General features: G+C 38.5%; 1 protein-coding gene across 1 annotated transcript in view; it reads left to right on the plus strand.

Annotated features, from left to right (window-relative positions):
- The first annotated feature begins 6,484 nt into the window (after positions 1 to 6,484).
- The window catches only part of LOC140170944 (spatacsin-like), a 78,441-nt gene continuing 70,024 nt past the window's right edge, over positions 6,485 to 14,901 (plus strand). Inside the window, exons 1-5 of the mRNA XM_072194139.1 lie at positions 6,485 to 6,708; positions 9,408 to 9,595; positions 10,971 to 11,186; positions 11,412 to 11,440; positions 12,000 to 12,820. Of these exons, the coding sequence (XP_072050240.1) occupies positions 6,503 to 6,708; positions 9,408 to 9,595; positions 10,971 to 11,186; positions 11,412 to 11,440; positions 12,000 to 12,820 (1,460 nt within the window). The 5' untranslated portion in view covers positions 6,485 to 6,502. The remainder of the gene's footprint in view (positions 6,709 to 9,407; positions 9,596 to 10,970; positions 11,187 to 11,411; positions 11,441 to 11,999; positions 12,821 to 14,901) is intronic.

The following is a 14,901-nucleotide window of genomic DNA, read 5'->3' on the forward strand; positions in this document are numbered from 1 at the left end:
AATTTTTGGCGAGCCGAAAGGGGGCAAGCAATTTTTGGCAAGCTGAGAGGGGGGGCAAGCGATTTTTGGCACGCATTCACGGGGCGCCTTTTTAATAAAACGCCCCTAAAAAGGCTTTGGAAAACGGTACGGAAACGCTTAAATATGCAAATTTTCCTGCTCGCTGAGCTCGCAACATACATCTAGACCATTTAAAGTTTGAATTTAGGATCCCAAAATTTGGCATGTTCAAGGGGGCAAAGAATTTTTGGCGGGCTGTGAGGGGGGCAAGCAATTTTTGGGGGGCTGAGAGGGGGGCAAGCGATTTTTGGCGAGCCGTTCAGAAATTTACCCTCCGGGGGCTGATAATTATTGCACAGCCCCTAAATTCCTGTCACCAATTATGTGAAATATACTGTATTTGGCAGAGATACGGTACATAGAGTGCTGATCATTATAGGCTAAGGAGGCATTTTAACAACACCCTTATTTGGTGGGAAAAAGTTGTTGAACTTTTACACAGGGGTCAATTGCTCGGACTTGGTTAAAAACACAGGCAATGTGTTCCTCTAGTCATAAGGATTAAGAAAATGTATAGTTTGACCCATCTATACACGATGTATGGAGTTATGCGCAAAATGGTGACTGTGACGTCATAGTTGTAAGCTCCGATTTTGTTGAAATGGTCTCAAATTATTGGTCTTTTCATGATAAATTAGAAACAGAATAGTTTGTGCTATGTTGGATGTCTGTCTCTTTGACACATCAAAATTGAACAACACTCTGAGTCACATTAAGTCCTATTGAGTTTTTGTCCTTGACAAATGTGATACCTGGATAAGAAAGTGCTTTAAATAGATAAAACCATTCTTTTTTTATTTCTTACAAGACAAATAATTTGAGATAATTTTCGTCAAAATTAGAGCAAAGTTTAGACCTGTGACGTCACAATGTTACTCTTTTCCCATAGGTCAAAGTATACTTTTTCTGAATCCTTATTGGCAGATGATCACGATGGTGTGAGTTTTGAACAGCTTTTTTTCCCGCACGGCACGGTATAGGCCTACTAGATCCAGTATAATAGCTCTGTGGCCATGCTTGACAAATTATGCTATCTACTGAAGATAGTTATCAATTACTCTGGATTGTAAATAATATAGAACTAGTGTTTCTCATGTTAAACTAAAACAGCAATATCATTACAGCTACGTGCATCAAGTTTGTATCTACATAATTATTGCGTTTTTACTTCAGGAAGTTGAAAAACTTTGAAACTCCTGATTCCCCAGCAAAAACAAAAAACACAAACCGTTTGCGTTTGCCTAAAACGTTTTTTAAATAACATTCAGAAAAAAATCTATGTTGACGCTAATGGTGTGTTAGCTCATGGGGCAATTCCATGAAAGTCATAGCATTTGCTCAAATACCGCCATGATTTCTCCCAGGGATTTCTCATCCACTTTCCCCCAGGCTCTTCAAGTCCTCCCCCTCTTCCACTCCCCTTCCGGGACTCCCCTCACCTCCTTCCTATAGAACAGGCCTTCTCAACACCAGTGGCGAATATTTCTTTTTGACTTGGGGGGGATGGGGTTGGAAAATTTTCTTGAAATATAGTAAGTCCAGGACTTTGTGGCGACATATTAAGTTTACCATTCAAATGCGCGCGGAAGCCATTTTGAAGCTAAAATGATGAAAGTGGAATCAATATGCGCGAAGCGCACAAAAATTTGCACTTTGGGGGCTAAAATGGCCAAATATAAGGTTAATTTGGTCATGAAACCCACATACAGGCCTCAACATTGGGGATGATTGCATGGAGCATCCCCCCCTGACAAATAATGGGGGTGGGGATTTATCCCCCATCCCCCGGGATCTACGCCTATGTTCTCAAATAGTTTATTTGAAGTGCCAACATGTTAAGGGGGTACCACACACCTGGCCAATTTTATGCCTATTTGCATTTTCTCAAAAATATAGCGCATTGGTGACAAGTAAGATATGTATATTATAGGGGCAAGGACAACAACTACTGCACTGGAAATTCAGCAACTCAAGGCAAGTAGCTATTGATTTATTGATCAAATATTGGTTTTACCTCATTTTTGACTGTACAGTTAGCAACCTGGACAACAGATTCTTTTGTTTAGCAAGGCTCACTCAGTCATTTAATGTGGCAATACAAACGATCGAATTTGGTGTTGAAACGAGCTAAATTTTGAGTTACACCTTTTCAATGTAAAATTAATTTTCTCGGCCAAATGAAATGCAATCATTTTTTTTTTTCAGTAAATGTCAGGTCAAATTGTAGTGCTTGATACTTTTTTTTTTCAAATCCTAGTGTTAAACTTAGGCGTGAAATTCAGTCATTTCGTGTAAGATTTTCGATTTTGATAGGCTTAAACTCTGCCGCGAGCCTTTTCTTGGATCAACCTTTTAGCTTTTCAAAGTAATATAGTTCGCTAATGAAGGATTTTTCCCAACTTTCTAACGCACATCACCGTGAGCGATATATCATAGTTTTGTCAGAATTTACGTTTTGATTTCACCATTTTTTCACCGGCTGAAATTTTTTCAAAATCAACGCGTGAAATATAAGGCTAATAATACTAGCATTGTGGATCGATATCCCTGGGTTTAATAGGAATACCGGCATGATACAGTGTTGCCAGAACTTCAATATAGCAACGAAATTCCCAGCAGGCCTAATAGCGCTCCTATACTGATCATGTTTATAGCACGATGAGGATATTTCATCATCACGTGAGTGATTCGGACCAATGTGTTGAAATTTGCTTCTCCTCAAAACAACTTTGCCCGAAGGCTTACATGCAATTGGGCAATATTTTAAACAAAACTTTCTTTTACAAAACATTATATTACGCTGTATGTTTTATGATCAAGCAAACTGTTTGGAACACACTTCCAAAGAAATAACCTTCGTAACGCCCCGGCGTAACGCCCCAGACTTCCGTTATTTAAACGCCAGAAATAGATTTTCCTTATAAGAACCATCAGAGATTGTGGCTTATAAGAACCGTTCATTATCATTGTTAACTTAAACAGTTTTTTGTTTTTGAACATCTTTATAAATTGATTGTTTTTATGTTTGTTTGTAAATTTCGTGCTTTACGCGCTTTGAGTTCCTCATCAGAGATTGTGCCTTATAAGAACCATTCATTTTCATTGTTAACTTAAACAGGTTTTTGTTTTCAAACAAAAACCTGTTCAAGCTAATTATTTAAAATTGCTTGCCTAAAAACAGAATAACTTGGATGTTAATACTTGACGTATAGTGTTTCAATTGTCATGAAGGTGACTGGGTATGGTGCCTTTTGTTTGTGTTTGTTTGAAACTGCTTTTGGAAACCCACCGAAAGTCATAGGCCCTAATGAAGCAGCCAAAACAATACCAGGTTAAACATGGAAGTTTATAAAAACTTATTAAATAACCTTAAGGAAAAAAAAAACATTTGTGGCAACAATAAGCCTTGCATTGAAAGTCATGGTTAAAGTGTGTTTATTACCACACCAAAGTTTCCCTACATACACCCCCACTACCCAGTGCCCACCTCACACACCTCTGCACCCACCCCACCCTATAGGCCTACATGTACATGATATTACATAATAATATATAGGGTACCTGCAGGTAATATGGGACCATTAAGGACGTTTAGCTTATTTGCATAAAAACTAAAGAAGATATGCCCACAAGAGATTGCTATGATGAACAACCTGTCCTTTAAGATTAATAAAACAGGCAATGTTACCTTGTTTTTATGTTTGTTTGGACGCTATGACGTCAAAATGACGTCATCGTCAAGTGTCCCATATTACCTGCGTGTGCAGGTAATATGGGACACTGTGTTATCTCTATGGTGAAAATCAAAAAGTTCAGAAAATCACTCTTTTGTTCTAAAAACATTTTTGTTACATGATTTTGAATGTTAAATGCAAATTTCTACAAGAAAATTCAATTTTCTAAATAGTTTTGTTTTTCGCATTGACAATGCACACAATTTCCTATGTGTCCCATATTACCTGCACCCATTCAGTTGAAAATCAGAGAAAATAATCATTTATAAAAGGAAAGTGCCACTTGTCAGTGGAATTTTACCTGCTGATAAGCTTAACCCATCACCTAAAGATCATAAAAAATGACAAATGCCCTCTCAGTACCAGAGTTTTTGGATACACAATCATAAAATGTGACGTCATTGATTTTATATCAGGCCAAAAAAACGACATAATTTTTGGGCAATTTCACTCTTTTTGGCATTGATTTCCAAGAGTTTGATACACAGACTCCAAAACTGCATTTCTAGAAGCACAATTGATGTCTCTAAACACTTAACAAATCAACTTAAAGTGTTTACCTTCTCTAAGCTACTTTTTGATAAAATGAAAACAGGTGTCCCATATTACCTGCTGTCCCATATTACCTGCAGCTACCCTAGCATAGCTATACATTTAGGTATAGCGCTTAATTATGACAAATATGGTTAGGCCTATATATAGGCCTACATGTCAAATTAAAAACAAACCCGAACACTGATGAATCTCTACAGAAACCCGAACACAAGTCTGAAGGGTGTAATGAAAATGGCAACCCGCGATGGGGGGGGGCGGTGGGTAGGTCATACAAAATTCACATGGAGATAGGAGGACAGAAGATTAAAATCCCTATAATAACACGCTAATTTTTCTAGGTTTGGACCGTGGATTTTCATGAACCTCAAGCGTGCGTCTCTTAATACGGACTAAACTAGGTAAACAAACACACAGACAGACAAAATGGTTTTCATAATCATGGAATCCATATAAATTGAAATTGCAGGCTATCACGGGAGCAAATTTTTAAAATTCACCTCATTTACCAGAAAACTTGGGGATTTGGGCTACCAAATCGCTAGTCGGGCAATCTTCATGATCTTTGCTTTTCAATGGAAAATTGCCCTGGATGACAACAATGAAAATATCGACTATTTCTGCTGGTTGCGCACGAGATAAAAGCACCGAGTTTGACATTTTCAGAGCATGAAGGGAAAAATGGTAAAATAAAAACGGAAATTCTGACAAAACTATAATATATAGACCCACACGATGTGCTTTACAGAGGTGGGAAATATCTTTCTTTAGCAAACTATATTAGTTTGAGACGCTAAAAAATCAATTCCGTAAAAAGCTCGCAGGCGAACTCAAGGCCTATAAAAATAAAAATATCACACTAAAAGATACAATTTGATGCTTAATTTTAACACCAGGATTTAAAAAAAATGTATATCCAAGCACCAAGTTTTTAACTGACATTACTGAAGAAAAAAAAAATATTGCTTTATATTTGACCGAGAAAATTAATTTCATAGCAAAAAGGTGGATCTCTGAATTGTGCTGATTTTAACATGTATCGATCGACTTTTAGCGCGACTAAGCATTTCTAAAGAATCGGTTGTCCAGGTAGGTGACTGTGTAACTCCACAACTGTTGTCTGTGTTGAAATAAAATTTTCAGTGCAATAGTTGTAGTCCTTGCCCCTATATACATATCTTACTTGTCACCAAATATGTGCTATACTTTTTGAGAAAAATGCAAAAATAGGCACAAAATTGGCCAGCCTAAGGACTTTGCGAGTTAGAGTGGGCGTATGCAGGTTCAGTGCAGTGGTGAAGCTTAATTGGGGTGGGGTGGGGCAGCGCCCCAGAAGCTCCTGGATGTTAAGGTTTTTAAAGGCCCAGATTCCCCTTTTTTGTTCAAGATTTAAGCCTATGAGAAAAAAAAAAAAATTACTGTATGCCACTTCGTGCGCCACTTCTTCAAGTGCCACAAGTTGAGAGGGCCTGCTATAGAACCATGGCTCTCGTAGTCCTCCACTACCCTCCCCTCGCCCGGGCCCTCGCCCTCCCTCCGATCATCCCACCTTCCTCTGCGCCCGGGGAGGGGGCACTCAACTTTGGAAGTGACAGGGATTTGCGGACAGCAGTTTGAAACTAGGGGTCTTTCAGTGAGAAGCCCCAAAAAAGGGGATCTTTTTGTGAGACTGGGGAAATCTTACCAATAAAGGGGATCATTCAGTCAGACTGGGAAAAATTTTGGGTCAAAATAATTATAAAAGTTGATACAAAATTTTGAAAAAATTTGATAAATTTAAAGAAAAAGAATTAAAAAATCAGAAATTTTCCCAAAACTTTTGAAAAAGGTGGTCTTTTGGTGACAGGAAAACAGGGAGTCAGTGCATGGGTGACAGCCTGGGTGAGAGGGGGGTTCAGTAAAACACAAAAAGAAGGGGGTTATAAGGGAGTTGAAAATGGGGGTCAATGTGGCCGCACATCCCCGTCACGTCACCTATATTTAGTGAGTGCCCCTCCCCCGGGCTCCTTCCTATAGAACCGTGTTTGTTTGTTTTTCATTTGATACACTTTTTCAGTGAATTTTTAATTACTGATATTTCTAGTGCAGTGCGTCCTGAAAGTCACCGGTGCTTTCAATTAAAAACGGGATTTCATTACTCACATGATCACATCAAAATGTCAGCCTCCACACAAGAAATTTTTCAGGTTTCAATACGGAAGTTGTTTGATTTAGTTTCACCCAGTAACATCAGACAGGCATGTTACAGTGTTACGGAAGGAAGTATTCTGTATGTACTTGATGATGGTGATGTTGTTGCTGTCAAAATAAGAGAAGAAAAACCAAAAGTTGAAGCACATCCGCTGATTACAAAAGTCAACAGGTACGTATTGGAAGTAAGCTTAAAATTTAACACAGCGCAAGGTCCAATATCAAGGATTCTCGAGTACTAATATACTATAGGATAAGCCACTCGTTTGCGCAAACGAAGTCAGTCATTCAGCCTATGCGCCTTCATGCATGTGATGGCATGGTCCATGGCTGTGTAGGAGTGTATTATCTGTGGAAGAGTTGCTGCACATGTGCATGTTTACGTCATCGTTTCAAAAAAATTAAATGGCGAAAAACGGCGAACATTTGGTCGAATCTTTCCATTACTATCATATCGTGAAAAACCAAATAGCTGAGGAGTTAGCTCAATATGGTAAGAAAATATTATAAACGAGGACCCCATGACGAGACTGGCTAAATAAGCTGTATTTTTGCCGGAAAGGGTCCGAATAATTGGCAGTCGATGGGCGCCATCTTGGAAAAATAGCTCGAAATAGACTTCCTCGACAGTCGTTCAAGATTGAGGAGATTTTAGCCTGACGATGTTAGACTTGATCAAGACGGACTGTCGTTTGTACTGTAGCGGTCTACAATGTAAATGTGCATATTTCGTACATAAAATAAGCTCGAAAATCAATAAAACAAGTAACGAATGCGTCTAATTTTCTGTCTACTAACACAAAATGTAATGAAAAGGATATTTCTTTCCAAAAACAAATATACGTACTTTCAAATTGCGTTACAATCGTATGTGTACTTGCACGTCTGGAATTAAGACTAATTTGCGCACTGAAATGTTCAAGAACTGTCAATCATTGACGAAAGCTGTCAATGCAATACAGGATAAGTTCCATTGGCCATACGCAAATTGAATACGTGCACAAGTGCGTAAGTTTTAGGCTGCGCACTGGATTGCATAGCAACCGGCATAGCAACCGTCAATCAATGTCAATCAAACTGCCGGTGAAGTGACTTCACTTTTTATACAGGGATTGAATACGAGTGTCAAGGCCCTGCCAATATTAGAAACTCCATGCTCCAAGAAGTGCCATGTATGTGTCGCCGCGGTTCAATGTGCATGTAACAGTGCAGAATGTTGATGCGGGAGTCTTACTTTTTTATAAGATATTCTTGTTTGGGAAAGTCACAAATTGCCGACTCATCCCGATCAATTTTTAGTATCAAAGGAATTTGTTTATGAATAGGGAAGACGACTATAAAACCCAGGTGTGGGATAAATCTTTCTCTCACTCTCTCACTCAAACTCATTGGGCCAACACACATTATTGGTTGCTCCGTATTCAGTTATCATTTATGTATTTTGATGTTATGGAGGATGAAGATAAATAAATCACTATCAAACCAAATACCAGTTTATTCAGAACTTTTATTTAAACCAGTGGCCTACCGCATCTTTATTTATATACACCAACCAACCTTGTTATAAATGGTGGCAACGGTCTACGACTACGCTTACATGCATTCACATCCATACTTATACTTAGCCGTCGGAATGATGAAATCTTTGCTCTACAAAAATGATTGTGAATTACACATTAACTAATTTTTCGCCACAACACAAACAAAAGATGATATGAAAACATAGGTCACCCTAACCTAGACCTGCATGCATGTCTTCGGTCCTATCCTTCAACAAAATTTCGCAAAATAAATTCACCTTCTTACAAGCTTCTTCATCGGCCCATAAAATATGATAAAAAATCAACACCTACATCATGTCTAATATTTACCTCTAAACTACAAGCTTTCCATACGCTGTTGTTAACACTTCACTGCATTCTTCATTTTCTTGTAAAAGCAATTATTTCAGGATCACTTTTTGGTCCCGTTAATATATTCTAAGTAGAAAGTTGTTGAGAGGAGGGAGGTTAAAGGTCAAATTTGTGTTTACAAACTTACACCTTGGGCTGTGTCAGAACAGCATGGACGTGATTTTACAAATAGCAGTATATTTATGTAATAATGCTCCCAAAGTCCTATATCTACCTCCAAGCGGTGGGTGACAGTACAAACGAGTGTTTTGGATAAAAGTTGAATTAAACCTTGGCTGTAAAAATTGTATAAAAATTTCAAAATAAAAGGGATGTAGAGCCCCCCCCCCCCCTCCCCCCTAAATCCACTATAAAATTTTGGGTGATTTTTTGGCTATTGGGCGACATTTCACAGCTATTACCCACGACTTGGGCTAAAAAGTTTTGGCAACCCTGGTCGGAGTGACATCTCAAAATTCACACCATCAGGGTTGCCAAACCCGGGATTTCTTTCAGGATTCAATACATACTAGTAAGCAAGATTCTCTGAATATTTTTTTTTAAATATTATAAGATATGTGAAAATTGGGCTTTGAATGTTGGGTATATCGTAAAAGATAACAATGTTCAGAGCTGCCATTCTGTGCAGGGATTCCCCGTGACCTCTGCCCTGTGGCGTAAACTTAGTTTTGATGCAGCTTATTTAATTGCTACTACATTTTGTACATCGGCGACCGCAGGTGGCAATAAAATCAATCGGGTCCAGCGTGACTATTTCATTTCGACCGCGCATTTGGTGTTCAATTTTGATGGGGATTTCCATCTGCAATGCATGGCGTAAAAATTAATAGGAATAATTTAAAAATAACATCACATACAGCTGAAACTGAATGGTACAAAGTTTGTTTCAGTTGTCTATGGCTACTCAGCAACTAATCAGTCTTGAAACGTGTTTTTTTTTTTTTTTTTAATTTTAAAGTATCCACCTGTGCACTGATGAGAAGACAGATGGAGTTCATCATCAAAATAGCCAACTTGTAACACTCAACAAAGATAACAGCCTGAGTCTCTATCAGCTGTCAGAGGATGGAGGACAGGTTCATGCCAGATGTATTGCATCTTGTTCAAAAGACAACATTCAAGAAGCAGTGACAGGTGTTTCCTTAGGTTGGTAGATTTGATCTGTAAAATAAGCCCAATCGGCATTGAAAGTTTGCAATGCATTGTAGGACAGTTTTTGCAGTTTTAGGACACTTTGTCCTTTGACCTTTCAGAAAATTCAAAAATATTGGGTTTTTGTACGTACAAAATATAATCTAAGATGTTTTACAATATTTAAAACAAATATAAAAAATATTAGTATTTTATAAATTTATTATTTGGTATTTTTAATGATCAAAATTACGACAATAATAAGAAAATTAATAATAATTACGTCAATTTTCCTGATATGTCAGAGGTCAAAGTGTCCCAAAACTGCTCTCAAAAACCGGAAGTTAGAATGGCGATTGGGCTTATTACTTGAGAATAACAGATAGGATTTTGTCTTTTGCCTATCCTATCATGTCATGATAGATGGGCTGACCAATATTTCGAGTAGTAGATGCCGGCGCAGCCGACTACGATAAAAATATTGGCCAGCCCATCTACTAGGACACAAAATATGCAAAAGACAAAATCCTATCTTTTATTCTCATTCTTATGCAGGTAAAGTATAATTTTTATCCAGAAAAAATAAAGTTACTTTAGGCAACGAAAACAACAACCACCTTTTACAGATGGAGTAAAAGGTTGTTTTTATCATATACACCCACTGGATAAGAATCGGGGGTCCTGACCAGTAGTTTTCTCGTCGGGCCAGGGGATTTTCCATCTGGATGGCCCAATGAGCCCCTTTCGGATTTTGGCAGAATTATGAATTTATGATATGGTACAATATTAGAAACACAATGAAGTAGAATCTGGGTCAGTGGATTTGCCCTTGGGCCAGCCTGAAACCTTCCCAGTCTACCCCTGATTATGTATAATGTATTTCTCATCAAATACTTATGAAATCCACTCAGCAGGTCTAATCATGTAGGCTTTGCAAGAGGTGCATTTGTATATTATGTAATTTGTGTGCTTCACTGAACCATACTGATAGATGTACTTCCACTCTTATTTCCAAGTTTTGAATGAGTATCTATGAATGAGTGTGATAATTGACATTCGATACCTACATGTACAAATTTGCCTACTGAAAGTGCACAATATCTATATACAAAATGTACATGTTCAGCTGTTTTAGGGGGCATTTAAAAGTACACTCGCATATCAAGGGCAGTCACAAGAGGCTATTAGTTGTTGGTGCTCCCAAATAAGTTTATTTATAGGTTGAAAGACTTGGCCCTTATATCTGCTAACTATAGTGCTCTCTGTCTACATAAATATTTGTAACAAGAGCTAGTTTACAAGTAAATTCTCTAAGTGATCCTTGCATTAAAAAGAACTTGATTGAACTTTCGTTTTGTTCTTAATCCTGACATGATCTGTTTTGTTATAGAAGAAAACAACATCCACATAATCAATACTGCTGGGCATCATGTGTATGCTGTCATTGGCCAATACCTGTTACAAGTCATCTTAGATGGCACAACAACATCTTCGTCTCCAATACAGCAGGTGACAAAGCTACAATGGAATCCATCAGAAGACAAAGTTGTGTATGGGAGGACAGAGAATGGTTTAATATTCTTGCTTCATTCATCTGGAAATATATGTATCCTTTTTTGAAGTCTTTTTGACATTTCAAAAGTTTAATGGCAAAAATATAGTTTAGTTTGCCTCACTTCAGTGGTGTAGCTAGGACTTTAGTTTGTGGGAGGAGGTCTATGTTGAGGGTGCCCATCTCCGTCCTCAAAACTAACAAAAAAAGGTTGCACCTATTTTGCAATACTACAATATTGCATGATTTTCAACTAGTTCTTTTATACGGATGCAGAAGTTACTAAGAAGCAGCTCCACAACTGGATGGTGGGTCAGGGCCCAAATGGCAAAGGGAGGTGGTTGCATGCCTCCTTCCCCTATGAGCTACACTACTGCGTCACTTGCCTTTCAGTGTCCTGCTTGATGAATCTACCTGCTCGTCATGGACACTTTATAGTGTGCATTATATCCCTGTGACTGTGAATCTCTTCATATGAAAATAAAGGGGTAAACTGTGAGGAAGGGCGGTGTTAATCATTGAGCCCAAGACAAATCAAGTAATCTATTTCCGAGAACACAGAAGACACCTTGTACGTATATTTTTTTGTAAATACTTCACCCCAGCAAGGATTGAAAATCAGCCCATTCGTGCAAGAGACCCCATCTGCAATATCTGCCAGATGTCATATTCTTAGATGTGCACAATATAGAATGCAGGAATTGTCAAAATGTCTATTGGGCAGCTATTGCAGTTGAGGTTTTTTTGCACTGGTCCCTCAAAATCTCTTTGCCAGAGGTAATGTCATTAACCAGAATTACTACGAAAATGCAATTTTGATGTTAAAATGTCTTAACATAATTTTCCAGCAATCCATTTACTTAGCAGTGGTCAACCCATTGGAAGTGTAGACTGACGGAATATTTTGGTGCAATATATCCTTCATTCAACAGAAATGAACTCAAGTCATCAGGACCTTCTCACGTAGACATCACTCCAGACCTACAGTACTTGATAATAATATTCCACAAATCAAAGTACGGCGTACTTAAGATATCTCTCAATGAGTACTTTGAGCTGTTTTCATCACATTTTCATCATGCTCAGGGGCTAAGTTCGACTGCCAGGCAACATTCTATTAGTGAGAAAGATGATGCCACCTTAGATGAAGATGAGGTTGATACCACTCACGGTAGAAGATCGGTCAATCAAATCGGAGCAGCTGGTAACAGATCATGGCGAAACTTGCTCGCATCCACCAAGGAGTTGGTCAACAGAAAGAGTAGGGTTACCGAAAAGACAGAGTCAGTATGGAAAGTTATCGAAGAACGTGAGAAACTGAAAAACTGGTTCCATAATATCCATGGCCTGCAACCACTTTCAAAACAACAACCAAGTGCTGTTACCAAGAGAGCTTTACAGCAAGATGGTCAAGCCACAACTGCTTTGAAGAAGAGAAAAATCTCAGCAGAAGAATCCCAGTGGTCACGTAGCACCACTTTGAACACAGAAGAAGAAAACACTAGTAAATCGTCATATATCTTCAAGGTTCCAAAGAATTTCCGGGATAAGTCTGTTGGTGGTGTGTGCATCAGTGGGAGTTCAGTTTTGGTCTGGTATAGAAGTAACGAAGCAGCACCCGGCGTAGGACAGAAATACGGGGGAGTGTGTATCATTGATGTAGCAACCAACTCTATGAACGCTCACAGGTAAGTATTTATAATGAAAGACAGAGATAAAAAGACCAAATCGCGCCTGACGCCAGGCAAAGGCACGCCGTGATTGGTTGCCCACCTGCGCAGTACGGCATTTTCTGTCTAGTTGTCAGAATTTCAGATGCGATTTTGTCTTTTTATCTCTGTCTTCCATTGTAGTGAACTTAGGTCATCCGATGGAGAGACCTTTATTGCAGCATGTGATTTGTGTGTGTATATCTGTATGGGTATCAGTAGGGTGTGGGGGTGTTTTCACTTGTAAAATATGTACACCACTAACACCAGCTACACATGTGCTAGGAACCAGGGATATCACAATAGTAGGGCTTTATACTATGATAGTTGGCATATATACAACCTTTATAGAGGGTCTTGAATACCTTTGTACACATGGGTGAGGGGCATCCCCTACCTGGTACTGCATAATTGGACTATTCCAGTTGAAATCCATACATCTACGGAAGATATGACCTTAATCGCCCACGCAGGGAGTGTGAATTTCAAATGGGGTTGAATGAGTGACTCCATTTGAAATCTACACTCCCTGTGTGGGAGATTAAGATTATGTCCATAGGGGTGTAAGGATTTTGAATGGAATAGCCCATTAAGGACATCATTTTCTATACCTCATTTGTTTTTATGTAACAATGAAAAAAAAATTCTTACAACTAAGTAGGTACTTTTTGCCTGTCAGCAGTAAAGAAACACATCCCCTGTTCAGTTGAATATTTTATCTCAAAGATATACTACGACCAGTAATAAAAGTGATGTCCCTTTAACTGAGATGTATATAATTACCCAGGCTCTCATCCTGCCCAGGGCACAATGTAATAACAAATCATGATGCACAAGTGCTGCATTTGATTACCCTACAGTGAGTATAACAACACCGGTGTTCATCAATCTCATCGTTAGAGCTATTCAGTTACAAATATAGATTAAAATTGAAATTAAGGTATTGAAATTAAGGTATTGCAAACAAATACAAAATATTATGATATTATGATACTACCCAATGGGTACTACTCATACCATTCATCTTGTGTGCCAGCTTTATTTGTCTCAATAATTGACTGCAAACACTGCTAGGTCATGCTTCTCTCCAACCCAGCTGAAATTGTGTGTGTTAGCTTTAGTTGTCTCATTATTTGATTGACAACACTGCTTAATAGTCATGCTCATGCTCCCCTGAGTCTCCGACCATTAAAGGAACACTTTGCACAGTGAATAAGACATTTAAACACTTTGTTATGAACTAGCCCCGCCTTTTTGTTTGGAAGACAATAACTCAAAAGGAGTAGGCTGTCATCTTGCCTCTCAATATAATAACAAACCATGACGCACAAGCGCTGCGTTTGATTACCCTGGAGTGATTATAACACCCACTGGTGGTCGTCAACCTAATCATTAGAGCTATTCAGTTACAAAGATGATATAGCCAATAACACAAAGTGTTTTGATCAATTGAAATCTGAAACTTCCTCTCTAAACCCATGTAGCAGTTGGGACTAAATGATCATTTTGTGCTATGAAACGGAGCTGAGCGCATCATCATGACTCACTGTGCCTGCAATCACAGTATGTCTTGTAAAATATCATGCTATGTAGGAACAGTAGTGGCTTTATACATGATTTTGTCGATTTGTAGTAGAGATATGACTGTTAGTGGACAATCCATCAATAAGACAATTCAATGTGAAGGTGGAGTTGAAGATACAAGATGTCATATGGTATGCTCAACTAACTGTACCTGTGCCTTAGATAATGTTACTGTGATCAGTATGTGCACAGATGGACATGTGTTTGAGACTCCAGTGTTGTATCCATTGAATGATATGAATAGTCTTAGCTGGGCTGGCAGTATTTTACATAGTGTAAAACCAGGAGCATTTGCAAGGTTTGACGCCTCATTACAAACATTGAATCTGAGTAATAATGCATTACATGAGATACAGCCAGGTGTGTTTGAAGGAATGGCAGGTCTGGAGCAGTTGGACCTGCATAACAATGCACTGTGTGAGATACAGCCTGGTGTGTTTGAAGGACTGGAAAGTCTGGAGAGGTTAGACCTGTCT

Source organism: Amphiura filiformis, chromosome 15, assembly GCF_039555335.1.
Source record: "Amphiura filiformis chromosome 15, Afil_fr2py, whole genome shotgun sequence".
In the NCBI taxonomy this organism is placed as follows: domain Eukaryota; kingdom Metazoa; phylum Echinodermata; class Ophiuroidea; order Amphilepidida; family Amphiuridae; genus Amphiura; species Amphiura filiformis.